The 19,538-nt window shown below is 47.2% G+C and overlaps 1 protein-coding gene and 1 long non-coding RNA gene across 7 annotated transcripts in view; one reads left to right on the top strand and one right to left on the bottom strand.

Moving 5' to 3' along the window:
- fam222aa (family with sequence similarity 222 member Aa) overlaps positions 1 to 19,538 on the bottom strand; it is a 45,462-nt gene that overhangs the window by 17,642 nt on the left and 8,282 nt on the right. Inside the window, exons 2-5 of one of the 5 annotated variants that reach the window (XM_061768223.1) lie at positions 6,472 to 6,617; positions 5,826 to 5,987; positions 5,567 to 5,709; positions 4,781 to 4,891 (exon numbers count right to left, since the gene is read on the bottom strand). In XM_061768223.1, coding sequence (XP_061624207.1) covers positions 4,781 to 4,891; positions 5,567 to 5,663 — 208 coding nt within the window. In that variant the 5' untranslated portion in view covers positions 5,664 to 5,709; positions 5,826 to 5,987; positions 6,472 to 6,617. The remainder of the gene's footprint in view (positions 1 to 4,780; positions 4,892 to 5,566; positions 5,710 to 5,825; positions 5,988 to 6,471; positions 6,618 to 19,538) is intronic. The other 4 variants (XM_061768224.1, XM_061768222.1, XM_061768220.1 and 1 more) reach the window with 4 other exon arrangements.
- On the top strand, positions 6,500 to 17,975 carry LOC133475416 (uncharacterized). 2 transcript variants are annotated; one of them, XR_009787815.1, is made up of 4 exons: positions 6,500 to 6,646; positions 9,167 to 9,287; positions 11,820 to 12,014; positions 17,667 to 17,975. It is a non-coding gene; the product is annotated as an uncharacterized LOC133475416 (long non-coding RNA). The 2 variants fall into 2 exon arrangements; XR_009787816.1 differs by lacking the exon at positions 6,500 to 6,646 and adding an exon at positions 8,535 to 9,084.

The raw sequence follows: 19,538 nt of genomic DNA, 5'->3' as shown, positions 1-19,538 counted from the left end.
CTTTCGTTCTCTCGTCTAGGCACCCTCCCTCTGGGGCACAACACGATGAGAGGCGCCGGCTCCACGGCCGTCTCTGCCTTTCATGTCTCCATCTGGGCCAGCGGTGGAGAAACGCGGCGGACAAATGTCACCCATAAGGAGGATTTAATTAAAAATGACAGCGGCTGGCGCAGGAGAGCGCAGCCACATGTGCGTGGAATTTGGACGCAGTGGAAGCAAGTGCCTATGATTTGTAATTGAAGTAATGCCCTGCACTGCCTTTTAATTCTATGGCCAAAGGAAGAAAAAATATCAAAAGGCCGCCCCTATGAAGCTAATCCAATATGATATTTTTAAGGGCAGCCGGTCAATGGCTTTCAGAAAAAAAGCCGGCTTCTCGTAGCCGCTTCTCTCCCCCCATCTTCCTCTGTGAGGCTGCTGCCTGCTGTCTCTGCCCCGCGTGCCGCTCTACCGCGCCTCGCCCCCAACCCCCCTCGAGCCCGGGCTGTGATAATGGAAACATCCCACTCTCCGCCTCCCGTTTCTCCAGCTAAGCTCTGCGCGCTTGGGGGAAATTGATTGTCTGGTGAGAGCTGATCTGAACGCTTCCAGCTGATGGCAGAGCCAGTTAAGTCCTTTTTTATTGAGGGTATGAGGGATTTTTAATGGGAGTCACATCAATGAACTGTGCAGTCGCTCGGCATCTGCATGCGGGGTCTTTTAGTAAAAGCCTCCTCACACTCCCATTCCAGCCCTCTCTCGCTCGGTCTTACTATCTCTACACATTTTATTTAAAGGACAGAAGAGGCAAATGACACGTTTCACCTCTGCTTCATTGCCAGGTAACCCACCGCCTGCATGCTCACTCACCGTGTCGCTGTGAGGGGTGGACTCTTGTATGGGTGCCTCCCATTGAGAGGCTGGGTCACCTGAATGACACCTGCTGACACTAAATGCTGACACACTGTGCACCTTCTTTGAAGCCATGTTTGAATATTGTACATGCACAGCACAAAAAATAGGTTCTTATGTTGAAACATCCTCATTAAAACACAGTCACTGCCATTGACGGCTTTAGAAGTCAAGTATCCATGTTAACTGGGAAGGCTGGCAGTGAATGAGTTTGCAGAACCTGAAGTCAAAACCTGAGATACGATTTGAATCACTGGCTTCAACCAGGTGGAGATAGACAGAGAGAGGGAGTCCGCGAAGGGAAAGAAGAAAACTGGAGACTTTTCCTCGACTCCCGACTCACACTGGCTGCAGCTCAATAAAAGACCACGAGCGGAAACGGGCTAATCCAGGAAAATTGGGAAAGAAGATGAAGACGACGTTTTAAGGGCCTACTTCATTTGCTATTGCTTTCTTAGCATCATCCCCTTTTGTAATTCCAATTTGCGCAACTTCTCCACTTTTTGTCCACAGGGTTTATAAATCTTTTCCATGGCGAAAGACTAAGAAGCACTTTAAGATCAAGATGAACTATTATCCACTATTTATACTACTTATGTTTACATTCATCCATCCATTGTTTACATTCATCACATCCATTACAGATTCTACTGTGGTACCCCAATTCCAATGAAGTTGGGAAGTTGTGTTAAACATAAATAAAAACAGAATACAATTATTTGCAACTCATGTTCAACCTATATTTAATTGAATACACTACAACGACAAGATATTTAATGTTCAAACTGATAAACTTTATTGATTTTAGCAAATAATCATGAACTTGGAATTTTATGGCTGCAACACGTTCCAAAAAAGCTGGGACAGGTGGCAAAAAAGACTAAGAAAGTTGAGGAATGCTCATCAAACACCTGTTTGGAACATCCCGCAGGTGAACGGGCTCATTGGGAACAGATGGGTGCCATGATTGGGTAGAAAAGGAGCTTCCCTGAATTGCTCAGTCATTCACAAGCAACGATGGGGCGAGGTTCCCCTCTTTGTGAACAAGTGCATGTGAAAATAGTCCAACAGTTTAAGGACAATGTTCCTCAACGTACAATTGCAAGGAATTTAGGGATTCAGTAAATACAGTTCGGCGCTACATCCGGAAGTGCAACTTGAACCTCTACTATGCAAAGCAAAAGCCATTTATTAACAACATCTAGAAAACGGCGCCGGCTTCTCTGGGACCGAGCTCATCTAAGATGGACTGATGCAAAGTGGAAAAGTGTTCTTTGGGCCCACGAGTCCACATTTCAAATTGTTTTTGGAAATTTGGGACGTTGTGTCCTCCGGGCCAAAGAGGAAAAGAACCATCCGGACTGTTATGGACGCAAAGTTCAAAAGCGTCCATCTGTGATGGTATGGGGCTGTGTTAGTGCCAATGGCCTGGGTAACTTACTCATCTGTGAAGGCACCATTCATGCTGAAAGGTACATACAGGTTTTGGAGAAACATATGCTGCCATCCGAGTAACGTCTTTTTCATGGGCGCCCCTGCTTATTTCAGCATGACAATGCCAAACCACATTCTGCACAGCGTGGCTTCGTAGTAAAAGAGTCCGGGTACTAGACTGGCCTGCCTGCAGTCCAGACCTCTCTCCCATTGAAAATGTGTGGCGCATTATGAAGCGTAAAATACGACAACGGAGACCCCGGACTGTTGAACAGCTGAAGCTGTACATCGAGCAAGAATGGGAAAGAATTCCACCTACAAAGCTTCAACAATTCGTTTCCTCAGTTCCCAAACGTTTCTTGAATGTTGTTCAAAGAAAAGGTGATGTAACACAGTGGTAAACATAACCCTGTCCCAGCTTTTTTGGAATGTGTTCTAAGTTCATGATTATTTGCTAAAAACAATCAAGTTTATCAGTTAAATGTCTTTGTCATGTATTCAGTTAAATATAGATTGAACATGATTTGCAAATCATTGTATTCTTTTAACACAACGTTCCAACTTCATTAGAATTGGGGTTGTATAAAATATACAACATACGTATCACAGAAGGTCTGGGCCTTTCCGATTGGGCTCCTCCTGTAACCCGACCCCAAATAAGGATGAAGGATGGATGAATTGCTTTTGTTTATCTGGTTTTAACACAACCCCAGTGAAATAGCTATTACTTATTACTAGCTAATACAACCCCAATTCCAATGAAGTTGGGACGTTTTGTTAAAGATAAATAAAAACAGAATACAATGATTTGGAAATCATGTTCAACTTATATTTCATTGAATACACTACAAAGACAAGATATTTCATGTTCAAACTGATCAACTTGATTGTTTTAGAAAATAATCATTACTTTAGAATTTGATGGCTGCAACACGTTCCAAAAAAGCTGGGACAGGCTCATGTTTACCACGGTGTTACATCACCTTTTCTTTGAACAACATTCAATAAACGTTTGGGAACTGAGGACACTCATTGTTGAAGCTTTGGAGGTGGAATTCTTTCCCATTCTCGCTCGATGTACAGCTTCAGCTGTTCAACAGTCCGGGGTCTCTGTTGTCGTATTTTACGCTTCATAATGCGCCACATATTTTCAATGGGAGACAGGTCTGGACTGCAGGCAGGCCAGTCAAGTACCCAGCCTCTTTTACGATTAAGCCACGCTGTTATAACACGTGCAGAATGTGGTTTGACATTGTCTTGCTGAAATAAGCAGGGGCGTCCACAAAATAGACGTTGCTTGGATGGCAGCATATGTTTCTCCAAAACCTGTATGTACCTTTCAGCATTGATGGTGCCTTCACAGATGTATAAGTTACCCATGCCATTGGCACTAACACAGCCCCATACCATCACAGATGCTGACTTTTGAACTTTGCGTCCATAACAGTCCGGATGGTTCTTTTCCTCTTTGGCCCGGAGGACACGACGTCCACAGTTTCCTAAAAATTTTTGAAATGTGGACTCGTCGGACCACAGAACACTTTTCCACTTTTCATCAGTCCATCTTAGATGAGCTCGGGCCCAGAGTAGCCGGCGGCGTTTCTGGGTGTTGTTGATAAATAGCTTTTGCTTTGCATAGTAGAGTTTCAAGTTGCACTTCCGGATGTAGCGCCGAACTGAATTTACTGACATTGGTTTTCTGAAGTGTTCCTGAGCCCATGCGGTGATATCCTTGACACATCGATGTCGCTTTTTGATGCAGTGCCGCCTGAGGGATCGAAGGTCACGGGCAATCAATGTCGGTTTTCGGCCTTGCCGCTTACATGCGGTGATTTCTCCAGATTCTCTGAACCCTTTGATGATATTATGGACCGTACATGATGAAATCCCTAAATTCCTTGCAATTGTACGTTGAGGAACATTGTCCTTAAACTGTTGGACTATTTTCTCACGCACTTGTTGACAAAGAGGTGAACCTCGCCCCATCTTTGCTTGTGAATGACTGGGAAATTCAGGGAAGCTCCTTTTCTACCCAATCACGGCACCCACCTGTTCCCAATGAGCCCGTTCACCTGTGCGATGTCCCAAACACGTGTTTGATGAGCATTCCTCAACTTTCTCAGTCCCAGCTTTTTTGGAACATGTTGCAGCCATCAAATTCTAAGTTCATGATTATTTGCTCAAAACAATCAAGTTGATCAGTTTGAACATGAAATATCCTGTCTTTGTAGTGTCTTCAATGAAATATAGGTTGAACAGGATTTGCAAATCATTGTCTTCTGTTTAACACAAGGTCCCAACTTCACTGGAATAGGGGTTGTCGTTTATTCAAGCTTTTAGAGCCCTTTTTAATCACTTCCTTCAATGCAAAGCCAATCAGTGTAATGACCTAAGTAGCTAAATCTCCATGGAGGAAGATATATATATCAACAACATAGAATTTACCGTAACTCACATGCGTTTTCAAGCCGTGCATATTGTCCGACTGTTGAAGAGACCCGCAAGCTGTTGTTTTTCAGATGTCTCTCTTCTCTATTAATCAGCTGGGAATGGCTCGTATGGCTGCCTTGGAAAACAAAAGCACTTCTAAGTTGTCATTGTGGAGGCAAAAGCTCGTCTATGTCATCACCAAAGTTAAAACCACTCTCACTTCAGTTGAAATCAAGAGCCAATCAATCGTCTCGATGTCTGATTGCTCCAGCTGCAAACTGATGGCGACTGGTTTAGCAACTCCGCAACAAGTCATCTTTGTCCCTTTGCACCATTTTGTGAGCGGACAGAGGGTGGCGCTGGGGTAGCTGACGCCGCAGCTGTCATGCATGACAGGCGGCGGCGACCAGACACTGTAAATGTTTACAGACCCCTCGGGGTCACACGGGGCCATGAGCTGTGGTAAAACAGTGTAGTGTTTAGCCCTGTTGACACGACCGCACAATCAGCACGGCTAAACAGCCCCACACACAATGATGGGCCAAGCAACACGACAATCGGCCTCTAAAGGGCACATTTACCCGTCCGACTGTTTGGAATTCCTCAGAGAAGCGAGGGATCGCAGTGACACAAAGAGCAGAAACCGGAAAGTCTATTTTACGAGCGATTATTTACAGTCAGGGTTAGCGGTCTGTTTCCATTGTTGGCCCTGACTGATTCACCGAGGGTTAAGCAGACACGATGTACGCATTCCGAGTTTGACGAGCTCAATTCCCGGCCTGCGACGCCCTCCGACGTTTTGTGAACTCACATTTGCGTCCCAGGGCTTGCGGTGGCTCCAGGCTCTTGCTGGCACACACCGGGTGCTGGGGTGGAGGGTTCTGCCTCCTCTGTAGACAGGCCAGCATGGCGAGGTGGGCACAGTACGACAGCCGGGGGAGTTCTGCGGCCAACCTGGAGCGCAAAGATACAAAGTTGAGTGAAACCAGCGGCGTGATTTGAGGTCAAAGCTCGCGTCCGGTAGTCTGCTGGGACGTGGCTATGTGGCTAAATGAGGCTCTGTTTCTCACCCAGTATGCGTTTGGGAAGGCTTGCCTACGTTTGGAGGCTTCTGAGCTGCACGTGTTGACTGATAAACACGCACCTGCGCTGGGGGCCGCTGGGCTGACCCCGGATCAGTGCACAGTGTTACTCCACACAGCTAGTCGAGCATATCTCCTGCCTATGAAACCCTGCTCACAACAAACACACAAGTAGCAGCACTTTAGCACATTCCTCTCAGTGCAGCGTGCATGTGGTGATTGATGGCGTTATCTATGGACGGGCGGAAAAAAAAGAAAGAAATGAAAACAGCAGCCTGACTGCTAAGCTTAGCATGCAGCAGCCCTGGGGGGCTGTCACGGAGGGCCTCGGGGTCCGACTGGTGTCTGCATGTATGCGGAGCTGTGTTCTGTATCGTGTAGTTGTGCGCGTTTATGAACAAATGCGACGGTGGGGGTTTGACTGCCAACTGTACATCACGGCTGGTGACGCCACTAATCAATCTCCCCCCAGGCCATAAATCTCTTTTCCTCCTACAACCACCTTCACCCAGGAAAAGTGAGGTAGTGGCTGCTAGTTTCCACTGAAAAAGCCCATCACGTGACACATATATTCACTAAATGGACAAATAGCTCGACTTTCCACAGGAAGGGAAATTGACAGTTGTTCATCCACCTTTCTGTTTGTGTCTTTTGTCAGGTCTCATTTGCAATCCAGTTCATCCCAAAGGTGTTTGACGGGGTTGAAATTGGTCAAGTTTTCCCACACCATGCCTTAATTGAAAGGACCTCGCTTTCTGCGCTGGGGCATCCAAACTGTTCCTACAAAGTCAGAAGAAAATAAGGTCTTGGTAAGAAGAACTAAAAGGTCTAGCCTGGCCACTGATTGATGAATTCATTAAGGACGAACCCCTTTATGCTGCTTATATATAAACTAACGGCTCCCTCGCCCAAAAGCTCAATTATCCAGCCACACGGAAGCGATCATGCATCAGTAACGTAGCAGTTTCACAACGGTGACTGATTACAAGTCTTCTCGTTGGATTATGTATCGGACGAGGACGGTTCAAGTCAAACCACCGAGGTTCGCAAAGAGTTCTTACTATAGATGATAAGGATTTCTATTCCCACACTAAGCGGAAATTCTTTGGTCTCCAAGGAACAGGCGCTCAGACTGTGGAACATTGGCAAAGTCCACTCACAGCTCGCTAGCACGCACGCTGTGTCTGTAAAAAGAATTGCGGCCTTCGTATTAGCTCGTGTCCAAAACGCATCGCCATGAATCACGAGCTTCCCAACCTCCTTTCATATTAACAAAGAACAGGCGCAAATATTTCATCTCGGCTGTCGGTGGCAGCGTCAGACGTCTTATTGAAAAATGATTTCTCATGCACGTCTCTGAAGTTTGGGTCCTGTTATTTATTTTGCCGGCGAATCAGCAAAATAACACGAAGCCGCCTGCCGTCGGCCCATTACTTTACTTTTAGAGATGACAATTTCACTCGGGAAGAAAGCAATTACAATGATTAGCAAATAAATTGATGCACTCGCTCCTGTTCTCTTGTTAAAATGAATTATGAATAATAGCTTTTTATAATCATCATCATCATAATAATAGTAATAGTAGTGAAACTATATTTGTATTGTTTACGGACAAGGAAGACATTTAATATAAAGATATGTTTTGTTAATAAAAAATGTTTTTAGAAGACATTCCATTTGATCAAAGACACAATAAACATGCAGAATTGCAAGTAAAACAACCATTTGAAGCACAAAGCTGACGCGTACACTGTGTCAAATCATACTCACTGACTACAGAGTCTGTTTCCACTCTCACACACACACACACACACACACACGCACACGCACACCACTGATGGAAGAGAGGGGCCACTCTATTGCTCGCCAGGTGCTTGTGCAAAAAAAAAAAAAAAAAAAGGTCGTGCAGTGTCATTTCCTCTGGCACACAGGCGGGCCTGGCCCAAACACAGTGGCACTTTCAGCTCATTACTGGCAGTTCACATCATCCTTTTCTGTGGGCCCTCTCTACGTGCCCACTAATGTCGCCAGCGGCCCATCCTCACCGACCATTTGTTAAAAGACACGTTGCCAGAGAGGAAGGGTGCACGCGCTGTAGATTGAGACTAAAAGCTAGTTGGTGGTGGTGGTGGTGGGCCAGGGGGAGGGGGTACTTCCACAGTTTTCACTGTCTGAAATGAAAGACAATCGCATAACTGCGCCCCATTTTTCTCCATTTGCCGCTCACCAAATGTATTTTGAGGCATAATGCTTCACTGAAAAAGACCCACTTTTTTCAATTCAATTTCAAGAACCAATTTTCTCCCATTATTGCTTTTAAGAGCAAGGCAAAAGGCTTGTTTGTCATCCCTTCCCCGTAGGTATTGTGCTGCTTAGCAGATGTCGATCAGTGGCAGGAAATGACGTTACAGGCGAAACACTTTGACCCACCGTCGCAGCTGCTCTAAAATAGGCCGTCACGCTTGAATCCATCCCCTTGAATATGCCGAAGAATGCGAGCGAGTAGGCGCCTTCCAACCACCTGCACTTCGCTTGCTCATCGAATCCACTCACAGCTCTCCGATTACACCGGCGCGGCCGTATCTCCGAAGCCAGGATGTCTATCGTTCTGATAACACAACGGGGGCGGGAAGGATCAGTCCCGTGAGACGGGGGAATAAGCCGGAATCAAGAGCCGGTGGGCTCGGCAGAGGGCTATTTCTTCGTTAAAAGGTTCTTAAACGGCAGAAGAGATCAGAGGAGATGTCTCCGCGCACCCAAAGCTGTCTGTCCAGATAAGTATCCCGCAAAGTGGTGGGTGAATAAACTCCAGTGTTTATATTTGGGTGTGTACGTTTTAAGACGTACACAAAGCTGCAAAGAGGAGCAGTGGATGGATGGAGTCCTTCGCAGTCCCTCAACACACGACTGACAAGAAATACATCAGCGCAAAGTATCCCACAAGGAAGGGAACATGTAATTGCTTAGGATATCGTACACGCTATGTACCGTTAAAGGGCGAGGCATTTCACAAAATGATTTTTTTAAAGTAACGTATAAATCGGAATGAATTGTTACTGTTTGGAACGGAGTTTAGCCATTTTACAAAGCCGAAAATACCTCAAAAAGTGCTCAACTTTGCATGGTTGACCTCATGTTGTTCTTTAGAACCCCAACCTATATTGAGAATGAACCATTTCACAACATTTCAACTTCCAAAAATCTGACCTGTGTTTTGCACACAGAAAACCAAAGGACGAGTGAAGTGGTAAAAGTCAAAAGTTCAAAAGCAGTACTTCAGTGACCCCTCTCAAGGCGGACGCTCGTGAATATTCTCATTTCATTCTCAGGGCATTGAATCGATGGCACCTGGACCGTTCTGGTTGTCTTAGAAGACGTTTCACATCTCAGCCGAGCAGGCTTCACCAGTTCATGCAACAAGGCTTACTTACGACAAACGAGCCTTTAAAGGTAAGAGTTTTGATCTGAAGCCAAGCTGAATTTAGTTTGGGAAATGTGTCGGCCTATTAAAAAACAAACAAAACAAAAAAAGTAAAATAAAATAAAATCATTTCTCATTGAATCTCCTTTGATTTTGAGGGAAACATGGCATCAGCTAACATTCCTTCTAGTATGGTCCAATTTTTTTCTCTCGAAAGAACTCCACGTTTCCACAGTGGGACCACTTGTGGACCAGGAGCCTCTCAGAAGTCCTCCGCACCGAGCGGAGGTGGGTGCGGCTTGAGCCCAATCGAATGGCGACCCTTCCGTCTCACTGTGGGACACCCCATGCAGTGCTTTTAACAAGCCGCTGTGTCTCTTCTCCTAATAAGCCCAAACAAGTTAATCCAATCGACACACTCTAACCCTTTCCTTTTCTTTAACAAGGCGCCCCACTACCCCGGTAATCCCTCACCCGGCCCCCTTGTCCGTCACCGTAGTATCACATGAATACACAGAGAGAGAGAGAGAGAGAGAGAGAGAGAGAGAAAGGTTCCATTAGCAGAGACGGGCAGTAAAACCCTTCAGCTCGCCACTTTCCACACGACATCATTTGCTGTACATTCAAAATGCACACGCTAATGCTCCTAGCGCCGGTGTGAGAGCCTTGGGATCCAACGAGCGGGGTTGTGCTCGCTGACCCCGTTCCACGCACGCCAACAACAAAACAACACACAAACCCGATTTTGTGAGGGGACATTTGCCGACAGGCACGCACTCTGGGACATAAAAAAGGGGGCATTGTTAGCAAACCCTCCCAGCTCCGCAAACACAAGCCGCCGATTCCCTAACAATACGGGCCCCTGGATGCACTCACCCACCGAGCTCGCTGCACAGCTTCACAGCAGCACAATAAATAACCTGCACAACAAAAGGCCATTGTGTGTCAAAGCCCACGGTTTAGGCATCGTTGGCATGATACACAGCGTTGGAATAACACGCTGACAGCCGATACGAGGCCATGTGTTGCTTATAGCGCCTCGTATCCCGTGCCCACATATTTCTGAGAGCGGATGAAGGGCATCTTGGCACAGACGCTCGCTCGGCTGCACGGGCTCCATATAGCAGTCAGCTTCGATAGCTTCATCCGCAGGACGAAGGGCGAGGAATGTCTGGCAGTCCAATAGCAGCGAGCCGCCTGTCATCTCTGATCAAAACACGCCTGTCTAGACTAATGTCAACCCTGTAATCGCAATGAAGACTAATTGACTGCACGGCCGACTGCCGCATCTTTGAGCCGTGCTTGATTTGAAGCACGGTAGCGTCCTTTTCTTTTTGGAGCATTCCACAGCAATAAGCTGAACTGCCACAGCGCACAGACAGCATTTGAGCAGGAAATTGGATAAAACAATCAAATAAACATGAACAACGTTGAAGGCTCTGTGGAATCGGTCCAAATTGGGCGATATACTCCGAAATCAAAATCCAATAAAGAAGAGAAGAAAATGCATGGTTTTTTTCAATTCAGTGGTAAAAAGATGCTTCGGGATATTGTAAACAATGTTAAGGATGGGTGTTAAACCAAGAAAGAAAGAGAGCAGAATGTGTCTCGCTTTTAAAGAAGAGAGGCACACTGCACTGCACGTCCTCGTGCCACCAAAACATGACAGAGCCTCTTGATACCAGCCGGAGACTTTGAGCAACGCGAGTGTGGCTTAAACTTGTCAAATGGAACCGCAGGGGAAAGTATTGAGCCGGTCGCATTGTTTTGCAGAGACATCGCCTGTCATCTAACCGCACTTCCACACACACATATCTTGTGAAAGTTGAGCAGAGAAGCTGCTCACGCTAAACTGTTGATCACAGGTGGCAGTCTCCGTTTCATATCCGCATATACCTAAATCCATACCTACTCCTCGTTTTGGGGGGATTTACATTTTCTCTAGGAACCCCAATTACACACCGTTTGTAGAGCAAAAAAATGTCTTATTCCGATGTGGCACAATCTTTCATTGTCCCAGACAGGCCCATTCGCAGCTTAACACAGCAAGAATAAAACAAGGGATCTTTTTTCTTCCCCCTTCAGCCGTCATCCTATGGCTCTCTTGAATAATCAAACAGTTTCATTGTCTTTTCCGTGTTTTGTTCATTGTTTGTTGTGCTGTCATTTCTCGGTTTGGCTCCTGAACTTCAAAGAAAGGCTTATGTCAGTTTACGATGAAATGGAAGGAGCGGGCGAGAGCGATGCATAAAAAGAAATCAAAATGGCCCTGCCTCAGAACGCATGCTTATTAATGGCCGTTCAATAAATCAATGACAAATAATTCAATTCCTTCCCTGGGCTGCTGGTAGGCTGACTCCCCACATTGCTCTCCGCTGGGCCTAAGGCGAGCCCAATTCCTCGGGTCCTTTCACTGGTCCAATACTCAGTCATGCATAACATTAGTGCGCCGCCAAGCCCAGCGAGGCAATCGAGTAGCACGCCGGTGAAATGTTGACACTGAGCCCCGTTGATATATTTCAAGTGTGACAAAGGCGTTTTTGCTCTGCTGGATCTTAAAGGAGAACGCAAGCAAGGACGACACAAGCTCTCACGGCTTCCTGCGGAACGCGAGGATTTCATTCGGCGGTCTTTCCCTTTTTAGCTGCCGTCATCCCTTCGCCTCCCGGACCGGACCAGACACCGTCTGCTCGGATTGCATCACCCGCTGGCTCAAACAACAAAGCGACTCCAGATTCCTTACTTCCGTGTGACAGGTAACGTAATAACTCATCATGCGAGCCCACTTTTTGGGGATACCGACAACCACAGTAGTCCAAGGGTCTCTAAACGCCCTGCGGTCTGAAGAGAATCCGAATTCATGTGTGACGACGGGAAAGGGGCTGGGAAGAACACAAAAACCCGGATGTCCTCCGTTGTTGCACTGCTTCGTCATCGGCGTCTTCTCAATACAGTAGATGCATTTTGAAAAAGCAGTAAGAAAAGCTCATCGCTGAGAAGGTGGCACATGCGCCCGCGTCGACGATTCTTCATCCGTTTGTCGTCGTATATTTGGACTCACGGTCTGTTCCGGTTTCTACTTCGAGGGGAAAGCAGCTGGCATTGCCATAACTTCAAATGATCACACATTGCCAGAGACACTCATTTGAAGTTTCCAGCAGGATACACAGAAGATAAACCCTGCTATATTTGAGTTGGAGTGAGCGTGCAACTGTCAGTGAGATCAGGTGCAAAGCCTGTTAGCGTTTCTCTGAGCTCCACATGAAGGAACTTGGTCAAAGTCATTTAGTTTATTGATGTTTCCTGCAGAGATTTTTCATGGCACTCAAGCTTCCAAACACATCAAACATATCCCCCCCCCCCCCAAAAAAAAAACAAGCAAACAAAACAAAAAAAAAATCTATTTAAAAAAACCAAAAAGCCTCCGAGACATCCCTCTTCCTGCACACTTGCAGGCAGATGAGCTCCTTCAGCGCTGCCTGCTCCTGCATCAGTGCCTGAGTTTGTCCTTCACAAGAGACAGGTAACACTGCCAAGACCCGGTAATTAGTGCAGATGGAGACTGGAATACTTGCTTCGCCTCCCTACAAAAAATGCCAAGGGAGGCAATCTATAAATTCCTGCATATTAATGCAATTTAAAACCACTCCAGACACCTTGCTGGAGGCAGGTGATAAAAACCAAAACCCCCCAAAAAGGCCGACTACTTGGCGCACAGCTGCTGATACGATATGAGCTCTGTCTCAGCAACTTCCTAACCGTACACCACTTCCCCCGACACACACGCACGCACGCACGCACACCAAGTAACTTGATAAATGTATAAGCCCATTCCCGAAAATGTTCTCAAAATCCTGACCTTAGGCTTTTCAACTGCGTCCCTATCAATAATTAACCGTTCATCTAAAAACCTATTTTAGTTGGGTCATCTTTTTTTCACCATTGTCCCTGCTCCTCCACCCTTCCCTTCAGTAAAATCTAGTTAGAGATGCCATTAGCATGAGAAAGCAGGCTGGTAATTGTCTTCACCCCACCGAGTGATCCCTGGATAGAGGATTAGGCCGAGAGAAAGCCCTTTTTCAACCGGGAGCACAGATGCTGCCCACGGCCACCCACTCCAGATCAGATCAGATCAGATTAGATTAGACTGCAGCGGGGTGAAACCCAACAGTCATGATAAAGCGCGGACAAATAAGCCTTGACTCAGCAGCACCTGTTGGTCGAATTTTGGAAGGTGGTCCAAATACTTAAAATGCTTTTCTCCTGGGGGAAAAAAAAAAAAAGAGGACTGGAGGAAATCAGCAGAGAATGTCCCCCCTCGTCTCTCCCTGATTTTCACAGAGTACAGTATTTAGCGCTACATCTCCCTAAATCATTCCCTTGGGCCACCCTGTCCGTCGCTAATCTGCTCGCCACCACCCACTCGTAAGGAGGTGTCACATTTCTGGCGCTTCCGCAAGATAAGCGCTTCAAACGCCGCGGCCTCTCCTCTTGACCTTTCCACGGGGATGATCGATTAAGCCCATTGGATTTATTCCATCAACAGGCAGCCATCACATCAAAAAGGCAAGGAAGTTACCTCAGAGGCACACCTAAAATCCATATAAGCTTCGCGAGGGTTCCATTTTTTTGATTGGCTTTGGCAATCCACTTCTCACAGAGCAGTAATAAGCACTTTTTTTTTTCAAAGGCTGTTTGTTATCTGAACGACTGCAGCTCTTTAATTACTGAAGCAAATGACAACGGCAGCAGAGAGGCGTTCTTTTGCAATCTGTCGTCCTTTGATGCTGTGATGCAAGAAAAACTGTTTAGCGAGCACTGCTGCCAGAAAAAGGACTGAAAACTTCCAATCCAAACAATGGAGATGACAATGGCGCAGACCTCTGCCAAGGTTTCACTGCACAAATTGCTGAGTGCGTTCGGGCTTCTTTGTCTGACCTAATTGCGAGGGGCAGTTTCTGCAATCAGCAGCGTGCCGTCTGACAAGAACACGGCAGTCCAAGTGACATGAATGGCAGACTTTCTGAAATGCGTTATGGTTGGCAGAAAGGTTCGGGAACATGCGGCCACTCTGCTTTCTTGATGTCCGGGAGGGCAACTAAAAAAACAAACCACAAATAAATAAATAAAGAAATTAAAAAAAGCTCTGTTGCACTCTTGTCGCCTGTGAGCCATTAAAATACAAAACTGCCGACTTTCAATTTTCCCACTTCAACATCTTGACATGCTTTTTTTGGGGGGAAAAGCAATAAAACCAGCCACTCTAAAGAAACAGAAAACACAAAGAGGATTCGGACACATTACACATCACTTGGAATCCCATCTGTGGACTTGAAAAGGGGAAAGAAGCACAGAATTGCACCAGTTTCATTCCACCGGATCTCCCTCAGAGGAGCCTCCTCGTGCTCATCATCACAGCAGCCAGTTATCGCTTTATGCTAATCACATGCTATTAGAATAATGAGCAAATGCCACCAATCCCACTTGCTCATTCTGCCTGCATCCTTGACTGGAGATTCTCTGATAGACACACATTTCTTCTCCATCTATAAAGCTCCTCTCATGCATTTTTAATAGAATCTATTACTTTAGGATTCAATTATAAAAGACCGTCCTGTTTAAATTTTTACTAGTTTGCATAATTGGTACCAGGGTCTAAATGTGAACCAGAAAATAGCCAGTTGGTACAGGAAAAGCGGAGACGAGCCAGTAGCCTCACAAACAAGTCCACAGCCATCTTAGCGCCCGGCCACTTCACCGATCCATTTTTAAAAGGGAAAGATATTTCTCGCAGCTCGAGGCAGACAAGCCGTGAGTGAAGTGTTTCATCGGCCTTTTGAGGGCAAATGTGGCATCGCCTCGAAACTGCAGCGCCCTTAGAAATCCACGCACGTCACCATCCCCCAAATTAGCACCGCAGGGACACCCTCATCACCGCCCCCGCTTTGGCATATCTGTAGCAGGGGAAATATTTCACACTGCATGAATTATTAAGTGCGGGGCCAGTGCTAAGCAGTGCGGAGATAGACCCGTTATTCACGGCTCTATTGGGACGGACGGATGCGGCGTGTAGCCGGGCCGCTCGCCTATCAGATCGTTTGTCACCGGCGATAGACAATTTACAATGAGAGAAGTTTTCAATTTATTCATTATGCTGTCACTGCAGTTTTCTGCCTCCACTCATTCCACTCCTCAAACGACTGCCTCGTCGAGTGAGGCGCTCCACACCTGAACCGACCACTTATCTGCGGCTGATACCGCAGTTCACTTTGTCTTTTTTTCCTGCCCGTGGAAGAAAGGTGGAGCTGAAACATACGCGCAAAAAGACATAAGCAGAGCAGTTTAATCATCTTAAGTGGAGGAAAGGCGTGGCGGGCGGGCACGTGCTGCGACAGCCGAGGGATTCGGCGAGCCTGCGGCGACACGGTGGATGACTGCGGCTCCGTGATAAAAGAAACAGGAAACAGAATATGAGGGCATTTAGTTGTGCTTCTTCAGAGTAGAAAAGGCAGGAGGCCCACCCCGTTAGATGCAAACTAAGCAAAGAACCCGACTCAACACTACTTGATGTATTTACAAAGCCTCGAAAAGACAAACATGCATTCATTTGTTGGACTAATTGAACCTCATTGTGGTTTGAAATGCATCCCGCACGCGAGGTTTTCTTTTGGTTGCTGGAAATTTGATTTAGTAGCAAATAAAGTCAGTCAGACTCGCAGTCAGACAGTGGACCTCAGCACAAGTGTCTGGCAGACTGCGGCTTCCACATGAATGACTGAAGGTGAACCAGCTGTCACAGCAGCCACATATTTTGCCTTGGAAGCAGATGCGCCATGGAACAGGCAGGCCTAGCAAGTACAGCGCCGCCCTGAGATAGGAGTTTAATCCATTCCGTCACCACGCTCAGAACTCAAATGAGCTTTTCCCATTGAAATGAATGGAAGTGCCATTAATGCGGTCCAGCCTTCCTCCAAATAAACAAGCAAAATGGTTGGAACGTGTATTGTAAATGAGGCCAAACGGCACACGGCATATTGCACTTCATAAACACATACAGTCATGACATAATGAAATACAACGAAAAGGGATTGAACAGCCGCGACTGGGAGCGGCGTTTAACGGCTCGAAGCCTCTTTTTTGAAGACTTGTCCACTGTTTGCCAAGGTGCTGCTGTTGTCAAGTGAATTGAGTGCCCGCCCCGCCTCCATACTAAAAAATCGGCCGAAGGACAGCCGTGGAGTCACTCGCATCTCTCAAGGCGCCGCAGTACCACGCGGTCCTCCTGCACTATTTGAACAAGCGGCTGCTGTACGCTTCAAGTCCAAGAAAACTAGCAAATGACATAACCAGATTTGTAGCTATAAATGCTCCGAGAGAGCTCTTTGCCTCGCAGCGGTACCGTAGTTTCTTGCGCGCGAAGAGGCTGCACTGAAGAGGCAGAGATTTGACACAAACGCCTTTGCCCTCTTCCTGAGGACGCATTCTTATACCAAAAACGCTGAGCACCCCCTTTCACATACCCATATATGAAAAACATCGACACACATTGCCCACATTCCCACTGAGGGCAACGTTTGTTTAGGGACAAGGTGACCCTGTTGCCTAGGGGGGCTGCGAACAGGCACAATGAAGGCCTCTCATCCCGCACACACCCAGCCGGTTGTGTTCAGAGTGATGACGGGCGGGTTGAGAGAGAGCGCATGGTGACACCCTGCAAATGCGGCGTTAAAACCCCTTTCAGGAAGCCCCCTGACATAGCCCCTTTTATACCCTCGCACAGACGGAGCAAAATCCCCGGTTGTAACCCCGAGTCACGCAGTCAACAGATGGAGCGGCTATTGAGTGAAGGATTGCGCCTCATCCGTCCCCGCTGGAAACAATGGGGCGGCGGGTCAAGAGTGCTTTCTCCAAGAGGAGGAGGTCGGGGGTCACGGTCACGCTTCCACACAGAGTGCAGCGAGGCTGCAGGGACACAGACAATCTTTCTTGGATGGCGGGCTGAGGCGAGAGGCTGGCGGCAGCGGGCACGGCTCTCTGGCTGCTTGCTGGGGATCATACTGAGGCGTGTTGCGAGGGGGGGGGGGCTTGTGTGAGAAAGTGGGACAACCGTGTTTGTATTTAACCTACAAACAGACTCACAGCGAAGCACTTAAAGGGGCAAGGCGCCTAATTTGGCAAACGCGGTGGGTGAGCCTCTGTGGGAAAGTACAACCATGCAATTTCTTCCATTCATTTAGCAAAGGAAAACAATAATACGAATGATTACGTATTTTCATAACTATGCTTTTTTTCTATAACAGTGGTCTCCAACCACCGGGACGCGGGCCATGTGGTACTGCGCCACACAGATAGGTTTGAAATGATTATTCATTCATTCATTCATCTCCCGTTCCGCTTCTCCTCACTAGGGCCGCGGACGTGCCGGAGCCTATCCCAGCCAACTTCGGCTGAGAGGTGGGGTGCACCCCGAACTGGTCGCCAGCCAATGGCAGGGCACATATGGACACGGACAACCATCCGCACTCACAATCACACCGTCACTGAGTGGGAGCTGAACCCACGCTGCCTGCACCAAAGTCAGCCGAGTGGACCACTACACCATCAGCGGCCCGCCTGAAATTCTTATTTATTTATTTATTTGCGGAGCGGGAGACAGGGCAACCCCCAACCCCCAACCCCCAACCCCCCCCCACCCACATGTTCCACTCCGGTCTTGTTGGTGGAAGTAAAGCACTTTATATATTGGTTATGCCAACTGCCAAACAAATCGTACATTCTGAAATGCATTCATTTTCTCCGGGTGGTCGCGTTTGAGCGGGAGCTTATTGCAGCGGACTTTAGGCGAGAGGCTGGGTACAACCTGGAACGGATGCACGCCAATCACAGGCGGAGCTGCCGGCCACGTTGTGCCCCGCCGCTTGAATGACAATTGAGGAACGTTCGATTTTCTGGGGCCCCTGTCAGTCACGGGCCCTAAATCCTCATCGCTTTTCTAGCATTCCAGCAGTCGCGAGCACAGAGCACAATACAAGAACGTGAGAAGCCAGAGTAGCCAGCCGGAACAAAATGCCAACTCCGCACAGGCAAGGCCCGAGTGGAGATTCAAAGCCCAAATCTCTCAACTCCGTTCCAAGATGGCGCAGCATTTTTCAAAAAGATTTGTATTGAACCAGTTTTGTTTTTGCCCGACCTTCCACCACAAGTCGCACTTCAATGCTTCCATGCGCTACAATACGATGTTGTCCTGGAGTCATTATGAACAGGTCCAGGGCCTATTGTTGTCAAAATGGAAACGGGGGCCACAGACATGCTATGAATAGCCGCACGACGCGCATGATAACGCACACAACCACGAAGGCGCTCGTAGCTCTCTGCAAAGGAAAGTACATCATTTTCCACTGACCAGCAGTCTTGCTATCATGTGGCTCTGACCTGAGAGTCAAATAGTCATCTAGGTTGCACTGCCTCTCTGGGTTTCCGAAGAAACCACACGAAGAAACAAAGAAGGTGGGTGCACACTGATTCCACAATTTCAGGTTCTTTATACGCCACTGACATCAGAAACGCTTCATACTGCTGCCACGTGATGCACGTCCTTTAAAGTTTGGTTTATGAGGCTATTTTGCCCAGGAAGGCGTCCATTAGAGCCCGAGGTGTCGGCAACATTGCGGCAATTGGCAAGGAAGCGCAGACTTCCTACCACTTGGGAAATGTTCACAAATCACACCTAATTCCACACAAAACCTCCGTCCATGAAATTGGAGCAGAAAAAGCCATTCAAGTTCAAGTCTAGAAAGGTTTTGCAAGTCGTTAAAACACTTCAAACAATTGTTGTTGTTAAGCGCAAAGGGGCAAATGGAGGTGTTTTCCTTTTCCCTCCTTTGGAACAAACTGCGGTTGAAGCTCCCAATTGAAACAAACCCAAAAAGGGATCACTAGATGTGCTGTCACACAAAATGTCCATGGAAACAGAGGCGTTTCTATTCTTTCAAGCCGAGGATGAAAGCCCTAGACTGCAACTGGATGCCACAAGAGAACCCGCAGAATTCGCAGCTTGGGGTGGGCGGGGGGGGCGGGGGTGTATTCCGACATCAACACATCTATCCCAGCAGCAGCTATTAAGAGTTCTAATATTGTTCTTTTTTTTCATTTGTATTGTTTTGTTTTTTTAAAGGAGGTTCGGCACAATGAGACCGATTTGGCCCCCCAGTTGTCCCCTTTTTCCTATTGGACGTAGTCTCCCGAGGTCCCCTTGGTTTTGCACAAATAATGCAGCCGGG

Source organism: Phyllopteryx taeniolatus, chromosome 3 (assembly GCF_024500385.1).
Source record: "Phyllopteryx taeniolatus isolate TA_2022b chromosome 3, UOR_Ptae_1.2, whole genome shotgun sequence".
NCBI lineage: Eukaryota > Metazoa > Chordata > Actinopteri > Syngnathiformes > Syngnathidae > Phyllopteryx > Phyllopteryx taeniolatus.
The sequence above is the reverse complement of the archived record's forward strand: the minus strand, read 5'-3'. Positions and strand labels throughout refer to the sequence as shown.